The 25,977-nt window shown below is 39.4% G+C and overlaps 2 protein-coding genes across 8 annotated transcripts in view; both read left to right on the top strand.

Annotated features, from left to right (window-relative positions):
* Window positions 1-5,590, top strand: part of LOC121065011 (solute carrier family 12 member 7) — an 80,087-nt gene extending 74,497 nt beyond the window's left edge. For all 7 annotated transcript variants that reach the window (XM_040547404.1, XM_040547398.1, XM_040547400.1 and 4 more), the window contains 2 exons: window positions 4,066-4,199; window positions 4,639-5,590. In XM_040547404.1, coding sequence (XP_040403338.1) covers window positions 4,066-4,199; window positions 4,639-4,730 — 226 coding nt within the window. In that variant the 3' untranslated portion in view covers window positions 4,731-5,590. The remainder of the gene's footprint in view (window positions 1-4,065; window positions 4,200-4,638) is intronic.
* A 4,112-nt stretch (window positions 5,591-9,702) lies between these two features.
* On the top strand, window positions 9,703-25,676 carry MLH1 (mutL homolog 1; the record flags this gene model as incomplete). Its single annotated transcript, XM_040545863.1, is given in 25 exon segments — window positions 9,703-9,797; window positions 10,234-10,324; window positions 10,459-10,557; window positions 11,125-11,198; window positions 12,264-12,336; window positions 13,220-13,311; window positions 14,574-14,616; window positions 14,935-15,023; window positions 16,453-16,565; window positions 17,120-17,185; window positions 17,188-17,212; window positions 18,155-18,209; window positions 18,211-18,276; window positions 18,278-18,310; window positions 19,021-19,103; window positions 19,105-19,150; window positions 19,152-19,339; window positions 19,371-19,391; window positions 20,130-20,278; window positions 21,963-22,071; window positions 22,877-22,940; window positions 23,449-23,613; window positions 24,288-24,380; window positions 24,739-24,852; window positions 25,351-25,676. Coding segments are annotated over 25 exon segments (2,214 nt in total), but the record flags the coding sequence as incomplete, so codon positions are not given.
* Window positions 25,677-25,977: the final 301 nt, after the last annotated feature.

The raw sequence follows: 25,977 nt of genomic DNA, 5'->3' as shown, positions 1-25,977 counted from the left end.
TCTCCCTAGTTCTCCTTTTGCTGTTGATGTATTTATAAAAACATTTTTCTTTTACTGCACTAGCCAAATTGAGTTCTAGTTAGGCTTAGGCCCTTCTAATTTTCTGCCTGCACAACTTGACAGCAGTTCTGAGTTGCCTGCTCCTTCTTACAGATCTCATAAACTCTCTTTTTCTTCCTGAATGAAGAAGCTCTCTGTTCAGCCAAGCTGATCTTCACCACTGGCTTGACTTCTGGTGCATTGGGACAGCCTGCTCCTGTGCTTTTAAGATTTTGTTATTGAAGAAGGTCTAGCCTTCCTGGGTCCTTTGCCTTTCAGAACTGTCTCCTTAAGGGACTCTGTCAACCAGATCTCAAAATAGGCCAGAGTTTGCCCTCTGGAGATCCAAGGCAGTTTTGATAATCGCCTCCTTTACTTCACCAAGGATCAAAAGCTCTATAGTTTTGTGATTGCTTGCCTAAGATGGCCTCCAACCACTACCTCACACAAAAATCCTTTGTGATTGCAAACAACAGCTCAAGTGGGACACTTTCCCTAGTTCGCTTCCTCACCACCTGTGTCAGGGATTTATCCTCCACACACTCCAGCAATATCTTAGACTGTCTCCCTCTTGCTGTATTATATTTTCAGCAGACTTTGCGGAAGTTGAAGATCCCCATGAGAACGAGAACTAGTGATTGTGAGACTTCTAGTTGCTTATAGAATTTTTGATCTACCTTTTCATCCTGGTTGGGTGCGCTGTAATGGACTCCCACCATAATATCAGCCTTATTGGCCTTTCCCCGGCTCTTACCCAGAGACACTGAACCCTTTCATCACCATCACTCAGCTTCATGCAGTCAAAGCATTCCCTACTGTAAACAGCTACCCTACCTCCTCTCTTTCCCTACATATCTTTCCTGTAGAGTCTGTAACCATCTATCACAGCACTCCAGGCATGAAAGTCCTGAGACTTAAGAAAAATTCAAGTTTACCTTGTTTAAATAAATGCAGCATGGGAAATAGAAGCACTTAAATTGGGCCGATGAAACTGTTTTATTGGATGAAGTGATTGGAATTCCTTTGTGCTCCCCTTCAGGTGCTCTCCCACTGACACCTGTGCCCTTTCCCATCTCTGAGCATTTATTGCTGATGCTGACCAATAAAAGTCTTATGGACTAACGTTCCTCTCCCCCAGCAACCTTAAAGCTCTCTTCACCAGCTTGACAAGCCTGTAACCAAAGATACTTTTTGCTTTCTCTGACAGATGGACCCCATCAGTCCCCGGTGGTCCCCAGACCAGGTTTCTCAAAGAGTCCCATGGTCTAAACAGCCAAATCCCCGTCTGTAGCACCAGTTCCTTTCAAAGCCTTTTCCTCTCACCAGAAGGATTGAAGAGATGACCACCTGTGCTCCAAGAGCCTCTACAGCTGCTCCAAGGGCTCTGTAGCCCTTCATAATATGCCTTGGACTGCTCTCGATAGTCATTGATACCCACATGAAATAAAAGCAGTGGATAGTCTGTGGGCTGTACAAGGCTCGGTAGTCTCTTGGTGACATCCCCAGCATGAGTCTCTTATATGCAACAAACCTCTCTTGAGGTTAAGTCAGGTTGGCAAATGGGTGTTTCCATTCCCTGCAGAAGAGGGTCACCTATGACTATCACCCATCGTTCTTTCTTGGTTAGACTGATCATTATACTGGGAATAGACTGAGCTGGCTCAGTCAACACCAGTGTCTCCCCTGACATGACAGGTCCTTCCTCTGTAGTCCCCAGAGCAGTAAACTGGTTCTGCAAGGGCATATCAGGCAGTGGGGGAAGTCCCTTCAGATTGTCCTTGCCATAACAAGCTTCATTTTTCTGTTTTGAGCATTGTTTCCTTCTGTGTATTCCTGCGGGGGGAGTTTCTGATTGTGGGTCTGATGCAGACTGCACATGGAACCACCTAACTCCTCAGGTTCCCTGATGTTGTGCAGTCAGATTCTCACTTCTGACAGCAGCTTGGCTACCTGCTGCAGGAGGCCCTCCATCTGGGCACAACTTCTGCAAACAGGTAAGCCTCTGTGCCTGCCACAAGAGAAAGATCTAGGCACTTCCTGCAGTCTGAAGTCTGCACTGCAGCCTCACCCTCCAGCAGCTGTCTAGGTGGAGGCATCAAACAGCACTGGGGTGGGTGGTATAGACACCTGCAGCCTTTGGATGCCCACTATCCTGTCTTAAGAGCAAAGTAAGAAGGGAGGCCTTTACTAGTGCAAATGGTTGCTGCACCATTTGGGGCATCTCATCTCTACTTGTACTTGTGTGGAACCAACTCATGATGCTCTGTGTGTTTTTTATTGTTTGTTTGTTTGCTTGTTTTTGTTGTTGTTGTTTTTCAGACCTGTGTTGTCTTCATTTTGTCAGTTTACCAGTTTGAGCTTCTTATGAAAACTAGAAGGCTTACTTTGTGTTCCATATATTATTTCATTTTGACCAACACTTGATAGGGAAATGAGGTTAGATAACCTCAGTTTACATTGTACATGGTGAACAGTCAATTTGACCCGTTATTTCAGTGCTGAATGCTTGTCTGCTCCATCACAAATTTACATCTACCCTATTTCCCCTTTATTTTATATGTAGCTTAAAATTTCTAATTCAGTATTTATGCACCTCTTCAGTTATACACCTCTCTCCTCATAGTTGTTCTTTTGTCCCCTTAAGCTGCTGTTCTGCTTCTGAAAAGCTGAGGTTCAAGTATTCTTTTGTTCCATATATGGTTTGCTTACAGTTGGTTCTTACTCAGGACAGATGGCCCTTGTGACAGAAAATCCCCCAGCCTGATAAACTTAGCTTTAAAAATGTCACTGTCTTTTGGAGGAAAATGGGTATTAGTGAGGCTGGTCTCTACAGATTGCTAAGTTTCAGGCCAAATGTCATTTTTTTCTGATTGCACCTGCAAAGTTAAGGATAAAAATATGACTTGAGACATGCCATTTCTAATAGTTTTGTGTTAACAGCTGTTCCCTTTGCAGTAAAATGGGGTGTGCTGGAACACAAGTACACATGCACCCAGCCTTCTCTATTTTTGTTGTCCCATCCTTTGTTTGAATGAACCTATGTCTGTCTGCTCTTCTGAATGTTGCATTTATTTATGTAATCTGATGGTGGCCTTGTGTTGCTGGAAGATTCTAGAATTAAATATAGGGTTAGTCCACTGAAACGACCTGCTGTTCTGCCTGTGGCAGCAGAACAAAGTAGTGTGTGTTTTCTTTTGTAAATTTTGAGATCCAAAATATTTTTGTTTTGGGAAAAGGGATCTCATTCATGTCCATTGTTTTCCTAGGCTAAAACGGTGCTGAAGCATTTGTACTATCATTTTGACTACTGTTGGTGGAATTCAAAAGAGTCTGGACTTGGTCAGGCACTTCAGAGGATGTCTGTGTCCTGCCACTAGTTACATGCCAGACCTAAGGCAGTATGGGAGCCCAGCTGAGCTCACATGATTTTATGGGAATTGGAGGGTGGGGTGGGGTGTTATTGTGTGTTTTTGAATTTTTTTTTCCTCATAAATTCTTTGCTGTTTATGAATTTTCTTTGCCGGGCTTACAATAACCCTGTAAAGGACCACAGGGGAAGTCTTGTACTGGACATGATAACAAATACCGTAATCTTTCTGTTGTATTTCTGTAGCTCCTTCAATGTTTAGAATTTCTTGCAAAATCCAGTTACATATTTATGTAGTTCAATTAGCAGGATTCTCAGTGTTTGACTAAATTTCATTTCCATTGAAATTAAGCTTTTGTGTCATCTTTGTAAAAGATAACCGACAATTGAAAGGGTTGTGCATTTTGGCAATTCACTTAATGATGATATTCAGGCAATTCTAAGTTTTATTTTTGAAGAAAAAAATCTTTAAAACATAGGCATTTCATTTTCTCAAATTTATATTGAATATGTACGAGTGAGGTCCATGAAAATAGGTTATTATACGTGCATACAGATTACACTTATAAATTCAAATGCATAAGATGTGTACATTTTAATTTATAAGCACAAATATACAAGTATTGTAGCAATACCTAAAAAGATTTGTTTGTGTACAGGAATCAGTCGAATGTAAGAAGAATGCACACTGCTGTGAAGCTCAATGGAGTGGTGCTTAATAAATCACAACATGCTCAACTAGTTCTCCTGAATATGCCTGGACCTCCTAAAAACAGAAAAGGGGATGAAAACTGTATCCTCTGCTATATTGCTTCTATAGTTCCTGAAATTGGAAGTTTGATTTTTTTGGTTGTGCCGTTGTCTACTTTCGATTTCACAGAAAAAAATCAAGTGTTGATAGTGCTACCGCTGTCAACCACGGAGTTTTTATCAGTTGAATTGATGCAAGACATTCCTCAATGTTGAACTTTTCTTTTAACCTTCTATTTTCTCTTTTATGTAGGTCAGTAGGGCAGAACAACACATTTTCTTGTAGAAATCCCCAGAATTAGTCTTCACTTCTTCTGCCTGAATAAGCAGGTGGAAGTGCCCAAGCATAATTGGGCAGCAAAGGGAGAGACACAGGAAAGCTTCCTGATGAACTTGCTTTTTAGTTGTACACCAGACATCTTGGGTCATTAGTAGCTGTTTTGCTTCTTTTCTGTGATCTTTTTTACTTAATGATACTTCAGACATGGAGTTTTTGGAAGTACTGACAGAAGGTCTGGACAGAGTTCTCCTAGTCCGAGGCAGTGGACGTGAAGTGATCACCATTTATTCTTAACCTGTTTTTTTGTTTTGTTTTGTGATTCTTGGGGCAGGGGGCAAAATGTGCAACATTATTTGATGTAATTGGAGCAACTTCATTAAGAGCTCTAGCACATTGAAAACAATCTGCAAACTGAATCTTCTGGTGAGGTGTTCTGTTTTTTTCTACTAAAATGTTATATTTAAATTATATTTTCAAAAGATATATGTTGAAAATATTTCTGTAGTGGATTAATAAATGCTGCATGGATTAGGATATTTATATATAGCATATTCTGATACGTGTTAATCTGTGGTGAAACAAAAAAAAGAAATGGTAATGCTATTTTATTTTTAAACATTACAGAAATGTAAGCAACTTTTGTTGTTCTTAGTCTCTGCTCTGCTTCTAAATAAAATGGAGAAGTTGGCTTCCTCACTTACAAAGATGCTGCTACGTTGCTCCTGTTGGGATTAGTTCAGGAAACTTAATTCAGAAATGTGTTTAAAAAACACTCAAATTAGGATGCTGTTAGGTATTTTAAAGCATCTCCCTGAGGTTCATGATTTGCCACGCTTGCTCTAAATAGTATTTTTCTATTCTATTTCAGGAAAGGTATGTATACTTCAAAAGTCTTCAGGTGACAGTAATAGTAAATTGTGCAATTTTTTTTCATGAGCTACACTATACTGCATAATTATACCAAACAGTCCAATTCATAGGAAGTCTATGATGCAGTATCGCCCGCCACTTGCTGGAAACAAACTTACAGCTATTAGTAAACCACAGCAAACTGATCAATGACTTGTATGTAGTCTCTTGTTTTCAAATCTGTGTATTTTGAGAAATGCTGTATGTACACACTGCTGTGAAAATAAAATCTGCTTTTCAGGAAAGCAAAACCAAAAGAAACTGTAAGTGTTTTATTTGTACTAGTAGAACAAACAACTTAAGTGCTTGATAGAAGCAAAGTTTATGGTCAGAAATGTGCCTGTTTTCAGTCATTGTTTACTTCTACAGTTCTAAAGACTCTTAAGATACCAAAATGATCCATGAGTAACTTCTGCCTTGTACCATGGCCCTACAAGTGCCTCTTGGTGTGTCCTGGAGGTGAGAGCCATCTGAAGTGCAACAGGTTGTTTTCCTGACTTGCTGTGCTCCCTGGTTGTCTAGGAGCGCCTAACACTAACTCTAACCCCTAACCCTAACGCTAGGCTGAAGCCTGACCCTAACCCTAACCCTCATGTCTAACCCTAAACCTAACACTAAACCTAAACCTAACCGTAAATGCTAAACCTAACCCTAACGCTAATGGTCCTAACCCTAACAATAAATCTTAACCCAAACTCCAAACCCAAACCTAACCCTAACCTTAACACAAACCCAAACCCCTAACACTAATCCTAACACTAACCCTAACATAACCCTAACCCTAAACCCTAACCCTAAGACTAACCCTAAACCCTAACCCTAGCCATGGCCCTAACTCTAGTCCTAAACCTAACCCTAGGCCGAGGCCTGACCCTAACCCTAACCCTAAAGCCTAACCCTAAAACCTAACCCTAACCCTAAACCTAACACTAAATGTAAACCTAACCCTAAACGCTAACCCTAACACTAATGGCCCTAAACCTAACCCAAACCCTAACCCTAGGCCGAGGCCTGACCCTAACATTAACCCTAAAGCCTAACCCTAAAACCTAACCCTAAACCTAACGCTAAACCTAAACCTAACTGTAAACGCTAACCCTAACACTAATGGCCCTAAACCTAACCCAAACCCTAACCCTAGGCCGAGGCCTGACCCTAACATAACCCTAAAGCCTAACCCTAAAAACCTAACCCTAAACCTAACGCTAAACCTAAACCTAACTGTAAACGCTAACCCTAACACTAATGGCCCTAAACCTAACCCTAACAATAAACCCTAACTCAAATGCTAAACCCTAAAACTAACCCTAACCCTAAACGCTAACGCTAACATAACCCTAACCCTAAACCCGAACCCTAACTCTAATGGCCCTAACCGTTATGGCCCAAACACTAACCCTAACCTGAACCATAACCCTAATGGCCCTAATCCTAACCCTAACCCTAATAGCCCTAGCCCTAATGGCCCTAACTCCAGCCCTAACCCTAACCCAAACCCCTAATGTCCCTAACCCTAACTGTAACCCTATGTTACCATGTTTTGTAGTATAGGTGTTGTGATAAAATCATTGCATGTCTGATTATGAACATTCTGGTAATTTAACAATAGAGAAATAATAATAAAAAAATAACAACAACAACAAATATTTAGCAAGATGAAAGTTCCAATGTTATAAAGTTTTAGTGCTGGTTAATATTTTTAATTGTTCCTTCAGCATCCCGTTCATTCTTTCAGTCAAGCCATCAGCTTGGGGATGGTAGGCAAATTGGAATATCCAATCTCTACCTAGCCATTGAGCCCTGTCTAGGATATTGTGTCCACTAAAGTGTGTTCCTTGGTCATGTATTTAGTGAGGAGGTCTGTATTAATGAGTTGTTCTAGTGCTTCAGTTGCACTACGTTGATTGGCATATTTGGTGGGTTTAGTGAACAACCTTGACACTGTATCCACAGCAGTGAATATACGTCACCACCCCCTTGATGGATGGGGGCCAATGTAACCCATATGCCAGCTATTCAAGGCCCAGTGACTAGATGCCTGTACACCTGTTTGCTATAATATAATTCCTGGAACCAGAGGATTACCTTCCAGGGCTGTGAATTTTTGGTAATTTCTTCTGAGAGTAACCATGTCTGGTACTGTAACTACAAGTGGGGGTTTGACTTTGGTCAGCTCTCTACAATCTACATTCTCCTAAAAGCAGTCATGGTTTCTTTTTCCTACTTGTTAAAGTGCCTGAACGGTCTGAGTAATTTCCTTCTGCCCCTCAGAATGCAATGCTCTTTTACAGTTGCCACCTTGGCAGGTGTGGGCAGCACAACTGGATCCCACTTTGGGAATTCACACAAAGCAGTTACAGACTGAATAGTAAATCCCCCTTGCGATGTCCCGAAGCAGAAGTGACCATTTACTGTTTCAACAATTCATCCTGCTAACACATCAATACCCAAAATATATTCAACTGTTGCAATTAACACCATTGTGGTAAATGGGGTGGTATTTCCTACTGTTAAAGTAATCTTATCTTGGGGGCTGGCGGGGGGGAGGGTGGGAATTTCTGTGCTCTGTGGTGCGGCTTCTTTACCATTAATATCTCAGTGTAATACAGTAACTTCAGCTCCGGTAGTATCCACCAGAGCTAACACAGGTAAAATCCCTCCAGACTGACACTTTGTAGTTGAAGGAACATAGAGGGTGTTGGTCCCCCTTGTGGTAAGAGGCTACAGTGTAGATATTTGGGAGGAACCACCAGACCTTCCTTTCTGCTGTTTTGGCACTTGCCAGTTAGTGCCTTGCCTTGAGGTGGGGTGGAGGGGAATGATTTTTTTTTTTTTTTGTGCAAAGGCGCTAACTTTTGCCATTGGCGCAACAGTTCTGATGTTGTGATCCCATCTGATTGTGGGACACTGACTTGCACAAGGTCATTCCACATATGTTTCCTTCTCACCTTTAACTCTTTTGGGATGCAGGTGCATGTGATCTGCACCCCGCTGCCTGCCAGCTCCTGCTGCTCCTGCATTTCTGTGAGGGGTTGGGCTTTCTACCACCTCCCTACTTTCTGAATCTGGCTCAAATTCAATCTTGGAGTCTGTTGACTCTCTCCAGATATTTCCATCCCATTCCCAGGACTACTGGCCTCCTTGCAAGGTAAGGTACCTTATAGCAAGACACAGCCAGTCCATGTTTTCACACTCTTACCCTCAACACCCAGAAAAAAATGGCTTTGCTTCATGCTTCACATGTTTCTTGCAGGTACTGTGTCTCTTCATGCCTTTGGCCAAGGCATGTGGTACCTTGTAAAACCCCTGTTTGAAAGCGAACCTGTGATAGTGTACTGTCACCTGTGCTATGGGAACTAAAAGAATTAAAGCAGGTTCTTTAGGGATACTGAGTAGAATGTGGATGCCACTTAGTTGTGGTTATAATTAGAGTTGCATTATTAGATAGATTTTTTAGCAATCAGCATGGCTTTTTTATTACCTAAGATTTTTGATCACCTAGACACTCTGCCAGTTGGGTCAAATTCTTAATAATCATGATCTAGATTCAGAATACATGTAAAATTACATGAGTTACTCAATCCTCGGAGGAAAAAAATGATGTTGGCAGTGCCCCTGGCCATGGGGGTCACAGGTTTTGCTGCCCAGCAGCAATTCTGACCTAAGTCCCACTAACAGCTGCTGGGTTTGACGGGCGGTATCTCAAATGCTGCTTTGCTCCCTTGCTTCGTAATGGGTGTCACCATATCTTAGGGACTCCATGCCCAGGGCTTTCACAGTGCTGGTGGGCACATGTGCTTTCAAAAATCATGCAGAGAGGTGGAAGGGGTGATTTGCAATCAGCCTGCCGGCAGATAGCAGCTGCGTGCTTCATGAAATGGCGTTGGTTATGCTAACCATATCACCGGGTGTCATGAGCAGGGGGGACTGGTCTCAGTATACTCTGGCTGTTTTTTTGATTTTTTTTTCTTTCTGTAAAGTGAAAACTGTTTTACCGATTGCTGTTAGCATGTTACAACTAATGATGACCCCAGACATGAAGACAGGGAAGACGGACCCCCCACCTCGCCAGCCCGTCACAACGAGGCCGGCCCCCCAGCCCTCCGCCAATCGCTGCGCGGGGCGGGAGGGCGACCGAGTGATGGACACTTGCCTCACCCAATTGCGAGGCGCGCTGCCGCTTGGCTGCGAACGGGCCGGGCGCGCGGCTGTTTCCCTCCACCGTCGTAAGGCCCTGAGGCGGCCGCCATTTTCTCGCCTCCCCCCTCTGCTCGGCCCCGCAGCCCTCACCCCCCGGCCCCTTGGCGTCGCAGAGGGCAGGGCCACGCTCCTGTCGCGGTGGCGATGGCCGGCGTGAATCCGGCGGCTGGATGAAACTGTGGTGAACCGCATCGCGGCCGGCGAGGTCATCCAGAGACCGGCGAATGCCATCAAAGAGATGATAGAGAACTGGTGAAGCGAGCTGTGGGGATGGGGGTGCGAGGGCGCCGTGCGGTCGCTCTGAAGGGGAGGCCCATCTGGGTTCGAGCTGCAGCCTGGGCGCTGTGGCGAGCTGAGTGAGCCAGGCCTGTGGAGGGCAGCAGCTGAGTGCAGTGCGCCCCGGGAGTGGGGGGAGAAGGGATTGTTCCGGGCCTAGGCACCCTCCTTGCTCTCTGGACTTTCTGAAAGCGTGTCTGAATTGTGAATAGTGAGTTAGAATCATTTACGTCGCTGCTAGAAGAAAAGGAAGAAGGTGGTAAATACTTGTTTGAAACAGAAGTTCCAATGTGACTGAAAACTAGAGTAGAAACATTTCTCAGTTATATAAGAACAATTTAAAATTCGCTTTCGTATAGTTATTTATTCTCTAGAATGGTTGTTCTGTACTATGCTTTCTTGCTTTCCACAGCTTGGATGCTAAATCTACAAGTATCCAGGTAGTAGTTACAGAAGGCGGTCTGAAGCTCATCCAAGTCCAAGATAATGGCTGTGGTATCAGAGTGAGTATCCAACAGCTCTGTGCTGATGTTTTGTATTACCTCTTAACACTTATTTTGATTTATAAATGTTTCTGATCTTGAAAAGTGTGGAAACAGAAAGTAGCTGTTATTATTTCTTATCCCTGGTTACCTAGAAAGAAGATCTCAACATTGTATGTGAGAGATTTACTACGAGTAAACTACAAAAATTTGAAGACTTGTCTAGTATTTCTACATATGGTTTCAGGGGTGAGGTAAGCTCTTCAGCAAGGTTTTGAAATCGTTCATTGTTTATTGTTGTCCTTCTGTAGTGCAGAGCTTACATAATTGCTCATTCTCAAAACTTTATACAGAAGGTTCTGATTTCTGAGAGTCTGCCTTATGAATGTAGTTCAAAATATATTTCTTTGTCTTTTAAGAATATATGGATTCCTAGTGAGAGGTGTATATTCTTTTTGATTTCTGGAGTAAGAACTTATTTAAGTAAAACAAGACCTGTCTTTTCAAGTGTTGCTTCAGGAACAAGGTTGCTTCAGGTGAAAGGCAATGGAAGATATGACTGGATGGTAAATCACTGATGACAGACTTTTTGCTAAATACAGTACTTAAAGCCAAAAGAAGGTCCTGCATAAAGACTGGTTTTATAGGTACTGAAAGTCATTAAAGCTTTACTGACCCCAGCGACTTTTTTACAGGAGCTTTTATTAATTATTTGCAGGCAGTATATGAGAATTTTCTGGTGCTCTTTGAAGCTTGTACGATTCTTCAGCTATCAGTGACGTCTAGAGCAAGGTTTACAAAGGTGCTTTTTCTTTCTCTAGGCATTGGCTAGCATCAGTCATGTTGCCCATGTTACGGTAACAACTAAAACAGCTGATGCAAAGTGTGCATACAGGTATGCTAGTTATGATCCAAGTAACTTCTGCTGGTAGATAATAAGAAACAGATGCGTTTCATTTTCTTTCAGTGCTCTTATTGGTGGGAATGGGGACACTGAATGAATACTTTGTTTCTAGGACAGTTACAAACAGGGCCCAGAATTGAGAAAACCTAGTTTTGAATTATTTTTATTGCAGACTGTAAAGGTAGGCTTTACCTAAACAGTATAATTTAAATGTGTGTGGGGGAAATCTTAAAAGGAATTCTACTTCAGCAGCCAGTGTAGGGTTAACTTTTATCTTTCGCATTTAAGGATAAAATGATGTACACAGTCAGCAAGTCTTGCAAATTTCATAAGTCTCTGAACACAGAAACATTTTGTGTTTCCTGATCCTACTCCAAAGGGTTTTGAATATCCTCCTGAAGACTTGAGCTCTAAACATAAGCAAAAAGCTCATTAGCGTCTCAGCTATTTTTATGAAAAAGAAGGGAAAAGGTTTACATTTGACATTTTTTTTCAAAAGACTGTATGATGATGGTCTTTATTAATTATGTAGGGTATGTAAGAGGTCAAAAGCATGTCCTTAGGAAGTCATGCAGATGCAGAATTTCAGAAAGAACTAAATGGGTCAGAAATCTTTTATGGTCAAAATCCTGTTATTGGCCCAAAAGGAAACACATCTTATGTATAAAGTCAATAATTTATTATATTTTTATATATATATATATATATAATATATATAAAATATAACTGAAGTGTGAAGTCTAGTGGAAGAATTATTAAATCCTACTATTACAATATAATAATCCTACAATTATAGGAACAGTCTGGGTAGTACAATTTCAAAATGCGTATTCTGTTATCTACTACATGTTCTCTGCTGTTACTCCCACTCTCCTGTGGCCCTGATGGGCCGTAAGGTCAATACAGTCAGTTTTCTGCTAGCAGAAAGGGAGAAGCTGCAGCCAATTCGCAGCAACCCAAGTTCTTTGCTGGGAGAAGTGTGGTGATGATGGGGTTTCTGTCTTCTTCCCCCATTCCTGGCAGCTATCTGACAACTTATTTTTATTTTCTGCCTAGAGCTTCTTACAGTGATGGAAAAATTAAAGCCCCTCCAAAACCCTGTGCTGGAAACCAAGGGACACAGATCACGGTAAGTCTTTTTGTATGTTATCCTGCTGTTCCCTGGTCTTTATATTTGCACCACCTATTGGTATGTGTTGCGTTGCAAGGGAAGAAGTGGGGTATATTACACAAAAAAGAGTGGAAAGTTGAGGAGTGGTATAGGCAGATCTTCAGTTGGTCTTGTGGTGAGATGATGGGACTGCAGATGTTAGCATGTAATCAGGATGAGACAGAAGGCTACGATAAAGAAAAGTGGGGAACTCAAAATGAGAAAGAGCATGTGTGTTGCAAAGTTTAGGGTGGGAAATAGAAGCCAGCCTGGCCAAAGAGTCTGCAGGTGTGTGCTTGCCTTGCAATGGGAATATGCACCCTCCAGGCTTTGTGTGTGAATCAGCCGTAGATTTACGTTTGTGTTTTTATACAGGATAACATAAAGAGTAAACTTCAAAATTCTGCCTTTCTCACTATAGAAAAGAAAAAACTTGCATATTGTTTCGATAAATAGTGAAAATGAACAACTTAAGCTGCTGTTTTAATAACATTAATAGCCCTGATTGCAACAGCTGTTTTAAAGTTTATTTGTGGTTCATTATGACAATCTAATCAGGGAATCCATTGTTATCAGCAATGGAAGGAATATAATTTTCACTGAAAAGCAAGTACTTGTAGAGGTGGTGGTGTTTTTTTCAAAAAACAAACAAAAAACTAATGTACCAAAATATTTAAAGCCATGTATTTCTCTAGAGTTTAAATTTGTTAGGTAAACCTAAGCAGGTAAGGAAAAAAATCAAATGCAGATTCTTCAGAAACTAAAATGTTCTCAGAAAATTTGTAGTATATATTCAAAAATTATCTTAATTATATGTGAGAGGAGACTTCTTAAATGTTTTTAATTGTGATCATCTCTGTAGGTTGAAGATCTCTTTTACAATATAAATACACGGAGGAAAGCTTTAAAAAATCCAAGTGAAGAGTATGCAAAAATACTAGAAGTTGTTGGCAGGTAAACTGAAATAAGAAACTCCAGTTTCTAGTGTCATGGAGAGCACTGTTTTGTTGCTTGTTTTCAGAGGTATTGGCATATGCATGTATGGTATTTTTGTGTTTTGTGTTTTTTCTTCCGCTTTTTTTTAAGCGTATGGTGTTGGATAACAGTTAACAGTCCACTTTGATAAAGAAAAAACAGGAAACATAGTATATTCACTCCATGCCTCTTATTACCAAGAATCCCAGCAAACAAATAATGATAGACTTAAATGAGTGAACTGTCAATGAACTTGAGAAAAAAGAATCAGTGTAAAAAATGCGTAAGAGTATTGAGATTTGGCTGAATAAGAAAAGGCTGAATGGCAATTTCACATATTTTTTTTTAAACAACAACAGAAAACAAACAACAACAACTCAAAAAAAAAAACCACTACCAGATGTAACATTCCCTTACTGGGTCCCCCCCCCCCCTTTTTTTTTTTTTTTGCATCTTTTGCCACGTGTGGAAGCTTTGCAAGTAGAATCTATTCAATTTAACCAAAAAAAAATGCTTTGTACTTCCAGTGAAAACAAAAGATAGCAAGGAGTAGCAAAAGTGTTAGCATGCTCCCTGAATGAGCTACTTAAAGTATCTTTACTGCCCAGGAAGACTTCAGCCAGGAGGTAAAGTGTCAGGTCCCAGTACTCTGGAATGGGCTGATCTGAAGCTACCAACTGTACTGGTTACAGCAATCTAACCTCTGCGTTTTTACCGTTTTCATCTTGCAAGGTTCTTTCTCATGACTTAATGATTTCTTTAGAAGCTTAAGCCAAGGTTATGCAGCTGTATGTATCAAAACTCAGACCCACAGGCTGCTGAACTATCCAGGTAGGGGAGGTTAGATGGGCAAGCCAGCCACTTCTCAGATTTTTCTCCATATGAATTGAGAGTTAATTCTGTTATATTGAGTGAGCTTTGCTGTTCTAGTTAAATCTATTTAATGAAACTGAACTAAGCAGGTCAATATAAGCTGCATTAGGTCTGGGTTGTTCTTTATTTTTTTTTTTTGAGAAATATGCTAAGTTTATTCATATTTTTTTATATGATCACAGATGGGTTAAACAGAACACTTTTTATAGCTGTTAGGTCTACAAAAGCTCATTTTGGCTCAAATCACGTTACTGTATAGCAGGAAATACTTTTTTGTTTGCCCATGTTACTAGCTGCTTTTCAACATTCATGTAGTGACATTTGATTCTTTTTCACATACCGCAGTCTTATGCTTGCCTGTTTTTCAGGTACGCCATCCATAACTCGGGTATCAGCTTTTCAGTTAAAAAGGTATGTGAAAAAAGTCCTTAACTTCACCATATATACACCTGGTCAAGTTTTTTTTTAAGCAACAGAACTTTTGTACAGAGCTGCATATGTTCTTCACTTTCAAAGATGGAGTATTAGCGTGAATAGGTCTGATGTGGGCTAACATACTGCAGTCCTGTGCCATTTAACATGTTACTTTTCTGAATATTAATAAGGAAATAATAGAAAACATAATTACATTGTACCTTTTTGTTAGAATTATTATTGCTAAGTTGAATGTGTTTCTGAAACTTCAGACAGAACTGTGAACTGATTGATACTTATTTCTGCTCTATTTAGCAAGGTGATACCGTGTCAGATGTTAGAACTTTAACAAATGCCTCAACAGTGGACAACATTAGGTCTATCTTTGGAAATGCTGTTAGCAGGTATGTTGGCGTTGAGTTTCGTTTTGACTTTCTAGCGAATCTCCTCCCACCTTCTCTTTTAAAGAACACAGGCTACGCAAACTTCTCCTGCCTTCAAGGTGAATTACATGGAAGTGTGACTGTTGCAGTAATAAAAAGCTCTCCTTTGTATTGCAGACAGTGACTTCTTTTTTTTTTTTAAATATATCAAAGAAAATAGGGAAGCTGTAAAATTACTCCTTCAATGTGCGGAAAGGGAACAACCTACTTGTAATTCTGTGTGCTAATCTAAAAAAGCAAACTGTACTTGTGTTCTTTATGAGTTCCTGTCCTCTTCCTACACCATGAAAATCTTACCTCTTCATACTGCAGTCTGTTTGATACATTTCGAAGTTTTCTCAATTTTTTTCTAAAATCTTAAGGTTTAATGTTTTGACGAAAGCTGTATCAGTTGAGGCTAAGTAAACCAGACAGAGAAGTTGGAAACAAAACTGGTCATCTATTCAAAATTTATCTGCCACTTTAGGAAAAAATCTCTTTATTAAATCTTCAGCTGAGAAGAACTCATAGCACAGACAAGTCGAATGAGGCTCTCTGAGGTCTCCCCATGAATACCAAGGTGTCAGTTTGATTTGGTTACTAAAATCACAATTCACTTTTAAGGAATTTAACTTGTAATACATGGAAATACAGCACACTAGAGAGGCTGCTTAGTAATAAGATAGACAGTATTTCTATGCTATGCATTTTTGTCTACTTCCAATGCTTGTTTGATACAGTTTTTCCTTTGTACAGTCCTGAATAAGTTGTCCATTTCGACATGTTTTTCTTACTTTTTCAAGTGAAACCTATTTTACCCAATTTCAGATTGTGTTTAGTTTATTTTGACTTAAAAGAGGAACTTGCATTAAATTGGCACTTGTGTATATAGAGAGGTCGAATGGGAAATAAAAGCCCATAAGCCTTTCTTATGTGAGCTTCAGCAGCTAGCACAATACGCTGCTAGAAATGTATACTTATAAGTTACTAAAATGTAACTGGATTTCTCTAACTAATGTACCACGAAAAGTATAAAATCTGTTAGGAAAATTGTTAATGCTATGTCAATACATGGCTATGATATTGTGATAAGTATTAAAAAGGTACTGTAGGTAGTTTTACAGACTCCAATCATACTGGATTACTGTTTTACATTCTCTTAGGGAGAGATACGAGGGTGCAGAAAGAAACCAATGAAAGAAAGAAAATGCAGTTGGCACTTCATTATTTTTTTGTGGTTAGATAATTTTGTGGCTCAGCAAAGAATGTTGGAGCTCTCAAATCATACTGTAGTTTTCTGTAACCGTGGCATAAATAGAACATAGAACAGTATGCTGCTACTTGTGAATACCGTTTGAAACTTTCATTAACAGGAGAAACTTTGTGTGTGTTTTTGTCGAACTGTCAATAGGGAATTGATAGAAGTGGGCTGTGAAGATGCAAATCTGGCCTTTAAAATGAAAGGCTACATCACGAATGCAAATTATTCTGTGAAGAAATCTATATTTTTACTCTTCATAAACCGTAAGTTTAAAAAAAGTTGTACAGTCATTGCTTCTTATGTAATAATCAGAACAAAACTTTCTGAAGAATTGCAAAAATCTTGTGAGTATAAAATTCTTGAAAACATTGAAGAACAAATACTATAGTTAACAGTAGATCTTAAGGTTTTTCTATGTGTAATGTGGGTCAAGTTTTGCTCTGTACGTACTAGGAAAGCAGCTAAGACTGGGTCTAAACTGAAGGTTGTGAAATAACCGAGGTTATGAGGGTGTCCTGCCCAGTAACACGAGTGGTCTCTTCCTTCTTTAGCAACATGAGCGCAGGGTGCAATGAACCTTGACTGTATGAAATACCGAAAAGGTAGTCTGGTTGATTTCAGTATTTGTGAAAGTACTTCTAAATATAAAACACATACTAAGGATGGCATTGCCTAAACCTGTATTTTACTTGGAGAGGCCTAGGGAAAAAGAGGGATAAAATGCGTGCCTTTTGAAATATAAAGCATGAAGATATTGCTCTGAAGGATTAGTTATTCTGTAGCATTTTTGGAAAAATAGCATTTTGTTCTCTTTCAGATCGACTGGTAGAGTCAACAGCTTTGCGGAAAGCCATAGAGACTGTGTATGCTGCTTACTTGCCAAAAGTACGCATCCATTCCTATACTTAAGGTAAAGTAATGGGAAAAAGGAGCCTTTTGCTACTATCTTAGAGGATGGAGCTAGGGTGAGTAGGTTTAGAAGGTCATTTGTGTTCCTGATGGTAGTGCTAAGTATTGTACTGAGGTAGGTTATTGCTAGACAGGAGTAATTCACCATGCATTCTTCAAGGTTACAAAAAAAAAAGTCAGTACAAACAATTAAAGACAGGCTTTAATTTTCAGAAGCAGTGAACTTAAGTCCTTTGACATTATGCTCTTTGCTTAGGAAAATGAGTTATACTAGGAATAGAGCAGTGCATTTAAGACCACTCAGATAATTTTCCAAATGCCATTGATATTTTTTTCTTGCTAGGAATTATATTTGTATCTCTCTTCTTAATAGTTACTGTTCTTCTTGGTAGCTAGTGTAACAAAAAAGTGAACTGCATGCTGCTTACTGGAAGTAATTATTTACAAAGAATAGCTAAAACAGACTGTTCTTTTAAAAGTTTGGAGAGTATGAAAAATTTTAAGAACTAAGCAACTAATGGTAAGCAACTAAATCTCGTCATTCACCAGTGAAACTTAATGATATCCAGCGCTTTCTAAGAATAACGTTCTTGCATTGCAGTGTTTGGGGTCATTGATAATGACAGGGCATCAAAAACAACTCATGAGACACTGTGAGTAAAAGCTATTTCTAAAAATGGTTTTTAGTAGTACAGTGGAGAGGTTGATTTAGCTTACCTGTGCAAGGTGACTTTGAGTTCAGAATAGGGTTCTTCAGAGTATTATTTTTTTAATATACCAAACAAATCTGACTGTAGTGAAACTTTAGTAGGTTTTGGGACTATTATTGGCTTCTTTGAGTGTAGTATTTGCCCCAGGTCTTACAAACTTTATACTGAGCCAATGTGTGCTCTCTGCCATCCAGGGAAAATTTTAGGTTAACTTCCTTTAAAATCTTTTCCAGCCTGGAAATAGCTCCCAAGAATGTAGATGTGAACGTGCACCCTACAAAACACGAGGGTCCACTTCCTTCATGAAGACAGCATTCTAGAGCGTGTGCAGCAACACATAGAGAGCAAGTTACTGGGGCTCTAATTCCTCAAGGATGTACTTCACTCAGGTGAGAATACATGGTTTCAAGTAGCCATAGCTCTGCGCTATTTTAACAGTAGTGGGTGTGTTTACCTTCTTCAGAAGCACAAGCTAGGCAGTGATGGATAGTCATCACTGTTACACTGGTAGTTACACTGGTACATCTTTGCTCTGTTCCAGGGATGGATCTGCTTTAATATACCAACGTTAACAATGAGGCAGTGAACTTACTGGAGAAGTGCATGGAAATGTTTAAAATAATTTTCTGTCAAGTATCTGTTCAATCTTCTTGATTTTTACAAGTATATTATCCTTCACATGCACTAAACTTTTTATTCTGCCCTTTTTTATAGGAAAGATGTGTGAGGAAATTGTTCGTTCTGTGTATTTGGTGACCCTTCGGATTTAACATAACCAGAAAAGTAGCAGGAAAAAACTCCCTAACTTCTTTTATATATAGCATAGTATGCTAACTGTAATCTTCTAAAAGTTTTTGTTTTTAAAACTTAACCTTCCCTTGTCTCAAATACAAACTAATGATTTCAGTAATTGCCAAGATGGTGACACTCATATTATGCAGAAAGCCACTGCAAAGCTGGTGGCCTGTTTAAGCAACTGACATGGTGTCTGTGGGGTTTGGAAGTTACCTTTGAACAGTAAGGGCGCTGTGAGAAGCGTGATTGGTCTCTGCTTTTACTTACTTACTGTTGATGTCTCCTTCCCCATATCTGAATGAAGACGTTGCTTCCAGGGGCTGAATGTTCTTCCAGTGAGGTGGTAAAATCAGCAGCAAACCTTTCTGGGGCCACAAAGGAAGCAGTGATAAATCTATGCACACCAGATGGTCCGCACTGATTCCCGAGAGCAGAAAACTGGATGCTTTCCTTCAGCCAGTGAACAATCCCCTAAGTACAGGCCCTGCTGAAGTGACAGTGGGGGTTAATGCAGCACCTCTGGAGGGTCCTGCCAGGCTGCAGGATGTTGAAATGGAAGATGTCAGTGATTTTGAAATAGCTGATATCCTTGAAGCGGCTGAGGTTCAGCAGGACATGGCAATGCCTGAGAGCTGAGTAAGAGTAGAACGCTTGTCTCCGAAAAGTACTTCCTCGGTAAGTCTCGTCTTTCCTGAGGTCTTGCAGTCCTACCCGTTTATTTCATGGCTTTGCCTTGAATTTGGAGGGTTTTCATGATACCTGTGGACTTGTTTTTTCAGAAGGAAAACTTTTTCTAGAATAACTTCTCATGGTATTTTAATGAGAAATTCAGCTTAATCTGTGAACTGTAACTTACATAACTCGTGATAAATTTTCTAACTGGAATGGGATTTCTGTGCATGCCTGGAAGGCAGGAACCTATAAAAATAATGATGACCTTGACTTACTTGAGAAAGGTAATAGTGGTCCTCCTCAATTTGGAGGACACCATTTTGTGGTATGACTGAAAGGTAGAAACTACATCACTGAATTTTGCAGACGTTACCCTAGTGAAGATAGAAGCACTGTCATCTTCTGTAGCCCCTGCATGGAGCTGTTATGAGAGGCCAGAGGAGTGTGTGTGGGGGCATCATTAGAAATGTCAACATTTGTAATGTGTCCTTTAGAGCCCATTGGCTTGTTGCTTAACAGACATCCAATATGACCAATAATAAAGTCTTAAATTCGTTATGAATTATCTTTTTCTAACAAATTATGCATAGGAAGTAAAATAAAAACAGTGGAAGCTTTGGGAAACTTCCTGCATTTCCTTTTTTTTAACGTAGAATGTGTGAATGCAGCAGACCATCTGTTTGTGTTTTGCTTCAGTGATAGGAGGATAGAACATAATTCCTTTTTGTTTCTGTATTGCAGAAAGAGACCCCGGGAAGACACTGACATAGAAATGGAAAAAGATGTTTCCAGAAAGGAGATGACTGCTGCCTGCACCCCTAAAAGAAGAATTATCAATTTGACCAGTGTGTTGACTCTTCGGGAGGAAATTAGCAGCCGGGCGCATGAAAGTAAGCAGGTGGCTTTGATTCTTAGGCTTATTTCACCAACTAAGTACGACTGCTTGGACTACTGAGGGGAAGAAAGTTAGCAACACAGTGAGCTGACTGGGGCATGTTTTTAACTGAGCTTTTGACGAACAAAATTGTTAAATGTCAAGGGTCAAACTCTGAACAGTCTGCTACTAAAAGCATGAGACATACTGGGAAAACTTATTAAAAACTAGCATATCTTGTTAGTAGGCAAACGCTTCATTCTAAATAGCTTGTAAACTCTAACTTGCATCATAAGTAATACCAAAAAAATCACAGCTTGAAAAGCTATGGTATTTTGAAATTTTCAAACAAATATCTGTTAATAGTTATTGAAAATTTTGCTTAATTGCATGATTACAAAATATTCACAAGAAAAACTTTATGGGACAGGCCTGATGGTCATATTTTCTTATTTACTGCTTTTGCTAGTCATTTTTATTTGGATCTGTCCCCACTTATGGGAGGAGTTCAAAAAAGACTGGTGAAATACTCTTTCTTTGGAGAAAAGGTGAAATGTTTGCAGTTCTTCCTAGGGTTGTTTCTTCTTTGCTCTTTCAGTTGCTTTAAGAGTCATATTGAGTCATATTCCAGTAATATTCAATTGGTCTAAATGTTAGGAACCTTCTGTTTTTTTGTCATTGTTGAATTGTGAATCTGGGGAGAAGCTCCACAGCTAAAATGGCTAGACTAACAGACTTCTGAAATAAATAACTCTTTAAAATCTTTAAAAAAAAACTTCTAAGATCAAGGTTTCTAGTAAGCGTGTACTGACACTTTACCGGTGCTATAGAATAAGTTCTGCAGGAGGTTGGTAATTCTAAGCTCGTAATTCCATATTAGGCTGTTGCGGTTTAAATACTGAAATCAGGTAGTTATTCCTGTGCCATGAAATATTCAAAAATGCCCTAAAGTACACAGCACAACTTGTGCAGCTGCTTGAGGTTCTCATCTTCACATATGTAAGAAACACCTACAAGAGACCGGTGTAAGAAATGCTCTTCTTGTCACCTTTTCCATCAGAATACAATATGCAATGGAATTTGCTTAGTGTAATGCTTTGTACATGCTGTGATGGCAGTGTCGAGCTCCTATAATGATGAAGCTGTTTCTGAGGGCTGTAGTGACTTTTGGCAGAGTGCATAAAATGAACATGGAATCTGGACTCTGCACTTTTATTTCTTCAAATAAAGAGGCTGGAAACTTATAGAGGGAAGACGACACTGACTACAGGCCTAATCTACTGCACTGCCAGAACCTAGTCTGGTACTATGAGATTTGTTGCAAATTTGTTTTGCATATACAGTTTTCTTTGAAATAAGTCTATGCTCCTCTACTAGTCTCCTGTGGCTGGAAACAACTTCAGAAAGTCAGGTTGTTCAAATCAAATGGAGAGATTTTTCTTAACAGTTAACTGTGTGTGAATTTTTATAAACTATCTCACTTATGCTTTAATATATTATGAATATATACATATACAAAGAAATGATTAACATTTTAAAATAAATTAGAGTTGGTAGTATGTGTATATTAGAAACTGTAGTGCAGTAGTAGTTGAACAGTAGCCAGACTTTAGATAGTCACAAATCACTCAACTGACTAAATTTGGACAGAGTTGCACACAGAACATTAACTTTTTTTTTACTTTTTCCCCTTGTTTCAGGTCTTCAGGAAATGCTACGTGATCACTCATTTGTTGGCTGTGTCAGCCCTCAGTGGGCTCTGGTGCAATATCAGACAAAACTGTATCTTCTCAATACAACAAAACTCAGGTAAAGAAGCTGTCACACTTGCTGGCAGTTCAAATAATTACCTGTTACCAAGCTCATTAGAGGGAAGAAGGAAATGATAGAAAATTATTTTTAATTATGGTCTGTCCAAAAAATCATGAGGCTGATGATTAAGCAGCCTGTTCAAAACAGTAGAAACACGTCTGGACTGCTTGTGAAAAGCTGCATAAGCTCAGTGTAATCTTAAATGCCAGCTACTGCATTTTGTGCTCACAGACTGGAGTAAGGGAAAGAAATTTTACTTGCTTTATGCTTGTCTACAGCAACTACTCATTACCTACAGTGAAAAGATGAGCGAGCAGAGGCTTTAGAAAAGTCAGTGACTCAATCCACTTGGGTAAAGAGAAGCTGCAGGATGTGATGTAACATAAGCTTTGCACCTGAGATCTTACTGGGCCAGACACAAGTATATTCTCTTATTTGTTACAAAATTTGAGATGGACTTGTATCAATTTCCAAGTTCCTGTGTATTTCTTGCAGCACAGCAAAGGATTAAAGACCATGAAATAAAAGCTATCTGGGAATAAACTGATAGCAGGTCCATGCTTATGTAACAGCTCTGCATCAGTGTTGGTGATGTCAGAACTAAGAAACACTTAATTGTAAAACATCTAGAGAGGGTGTATGAATCTTAAGCTGTTGAGTTAAAAGTAAGATCTTTATTAATATGAAAGGATATGGTCACTTCTTGTTTCCAAGATGATCTTTACTTTTCCCCTTTTCATTATGGTACCTTGGAGATGCATGATCATGTCTGTGTAACTAATTTTTTTTTACTTCAATTTAGCCAAGAACTCTTCTACCAGATACTTATTTATGACTTTGCAAACTTTGGAGTCTTAAGGCTCTCTGTAAGTATAATTTTACATTATTTTATATAAAAAATGCTTATCTACAGTAGGGCTGTCCTTTCAGATAATCTATACGTTTATCAGTTCGATTTTGCACCCTGTAAGAGTGATGCTCCATTGCCTTCACAGTAATACAAAATAGCAAACACCTTGAGTCATTTTGTAGCTACAGCTGTTGTGATCCTGGGGGCTTGTTGCTAGTGTTGCTTCTGACTACTCACCCAGCTTTGCTATTGCTTGTTACATTTGGACAAAATTATAATACACAATCTACCTTTATTAGAAAGTATAGAATGCTAGTGCTTATCCTGTAAATATCAACACTTAGCAAGATCGTGGGCTGCAGAGACTTGTATCAGAAATCAACTTACCCTTAAATTGCTTCATTAGCAGAACTGTCTGCTCTGCATCCCAAAAGCTGTATAGTAAAGTTAAATTGTTTGTAAAGGAAAAAGCTACAGCCTTTCGTGGTGCGATCACTAACAACATTTGCTTCCTTCATTTTTAGGAGGCAGCTCCTTTATATGAGCTTGCAATGCTTGCTTTAGAGGACCCTGAGAGTGGCTGGACAGAAGAAGATGGCCCAAAAGAAGGTCTTGCTGAGTACATAGTTGAGTTTCTGAAAAAGAAGGCTGAAATGCTGAAAGACTATTTCTCTCTTGAAATTGACGAGGTAGATGACTGCTACTATTGCTCTTTGTTCTAAATGGTGCTACATTTTGGTAACTGATAACCACAACAGTTTGCTTGCTGTACTTACTAAGAGCCAACTCCTGTAAGGTTTAGGTGGTTTACCCTTTTCATTTAAAAAAAAAAAGGCTCAGGATGTACGCTGCTTTTAGAGGGGGACTATGCAAAGCTTAATTAATTAGTTATCAAATGAGTCATCTCTTCACTAACTAGTCTGCATGTCTCCTGTCCAGCAAGGTGTGTGGCTTAACCAACTCTGATCTACAGGATCACATTTGCTCTTCATGGTTCTTGTTTTGTGCACTCCTATTCCATACAAACTGAACAGCTTCAGCAGGTGCCATAACTCGGGCACCCCACCAGAGTTCTCAGAAATGGGACTGGTATAGTCAAGGGTTAGAGGTGGAGGAGAAAGCTGAGTTGAAGTCTCCTTGCGGTAAAAGGTCAAAATTCAGGCAGTGTAAGTTAAATACCACCACTGACCTTCTTCCTGTAATGTCTGCCTAAAATCAGGTGTTAAAACCTTTTAACTTCAGCTGCCCTTAAGGCTCAGCAAGTTCAGTAAAAATCAGTTCTACAACACATAACAGTTTTGGCTCATTTACTGCAAGAAAGAACAATTCTTTTTCTTACTGAAGCAGCAGTTTTGCCTTGCAGGAAGGAAATCTGATTGGCTTGCCACTTCTGATAGATAATTACATTCCCCTGTTGGAAGGACTACCTATGTTTATCCTTCGTCTGGCCACAGAGGTATGTGTTCTTCAACAATTCATTCACAAATGAATTTTTTCCACTTAGGAAATATTGAAATGAATCAAATTCCTTATCAGAAGCTGCAAAGGAGAGGCTGGAGTCGATTAACTGTACTGTTACATACTCCAGACACTTTTGCTGTGGTTACTGATTAGTTGTACTTCACCTCTGTATTTGTAGCTGCTAATTGAATGTTTTGATTTGAATGCCTCCAGTTCTTCCCCTTTTTGTTCAGTGCCTCCACCTTACCAACACAAAAATGGTCAAAATATTATGACTTTTCCATCTTAGGAATTTTTGTTAAGTCTCTGGCTGCTTATTCAGGCTCTATTAAATAATTTCTTTCTTGAAACAGGTAAACTGGGATGAAGAAAAGGAGTGCTTTGAAAGCCTGAGTAAAGAACTCTCTCTGTTTTACTCCATTAGAAAGCAATATTTAATAGATGAAATCACCCTGACCCACTCCCAGGTACCGTAATATGCAACTACTTAAATGAGCAGAGTTAAGACTTGAATTCCCTCAACTATAGACTTGTAATACTAACTCTCCTTTTAACAAAGTAAATCGAGTAGCAGTGCAGCAAGACTGTGAATGAAAGAGTGGGGCTTGAGGTTTTCTGAAGTATGTCTCCTGACAGAACCTTTTAACAGCAGGCAGGCTGTGCACTGTACTTAATATTGCAACAGGCCTTGGCCTTGGAGTTTGGGATGTCTTTTTTTAACTTGTTCAGCTGAAATAGATTTCATATAAACATAAGCAGACTGTATTTTAAGTACCTGCTTAATCATTCAGTTACGCTAGCTCATTCTGCAAGTGGCACAACTCAAAACAGACTTTGCAGAACTTAAGAGTTCATTCTGTACAGTTAACTTAACGCTAGTGGAATTTTACTCTGAAGTCTGATAAAGTTGAAATGCTCTCCTTCAGTAAAAGTTTCAGCTTGTTTCTACTTTTTCTGTATTTCAGAATGAGGATTCTGACTCTGCTTCACCACCATGGAAATGGACTGTGGAACACGTTGTTTATAAAGCTTTTAGGACTTACCTTTTACCTCCTAAACACTTCACAGATGATGGCAACATCTTGCAGCTTGCTAACTTGCCTGACCTGTATAAAGTTTTTGAGAGATGTTGAACAAGTAGTTATTTGTATAGACTTGTACACATGTTGTTTTCTATTTTATTTAATAGATAATCTCAGCTGAGGGAGGAAGGTGTTTAATGTTATACTAATATAATAGCAAACCTATTTTCCTTCAACTTAAAGAATAAAGAAATACTTTGACTAAAACATTTCAGTTAAATCCTCACTCATGGTTTCAGTGTCAATATTAAACAATCCAGCAATAGAATATAATAGAGATGAATCAAGTTAAGTGATCTTGAAAAAACAAATGAGCTTGAGTTCAAGTATGAGGCAGGTACTGTCAAACAAGTCACGCAAACATACATGGAATGCACTTAGGTTAATTTTTTAGTACTGGATGAGCTATTGTGTTTCAGATCCCCTGCTTGAAATAAGGGGGATCATGTGCCATTTTAACCAAGGAATCTGAAAATGGAAGCAGGATGCCTATGACAGGTAACAAATAAG

The sequence above is a fragment of the Cygnus olor genome, chromosome 2 (assembly GCF_009769625.2).
Source record: "Cygnus olor isolate bCygOlo1 chromosome 2, bCygOlo1.pri.v2, whole genome shotgun sequence".
Taxonomy (NCBI): Eukaryota; Metazoa; Chordata; class Aves; order Anseriformes; family Anatidae; genus Cygnus; species Cygnus olor.
Note: the sequence above shows the minus strand (reverse complement) of the source record. Positions and strands in the feature narration are given on the sequence as shown.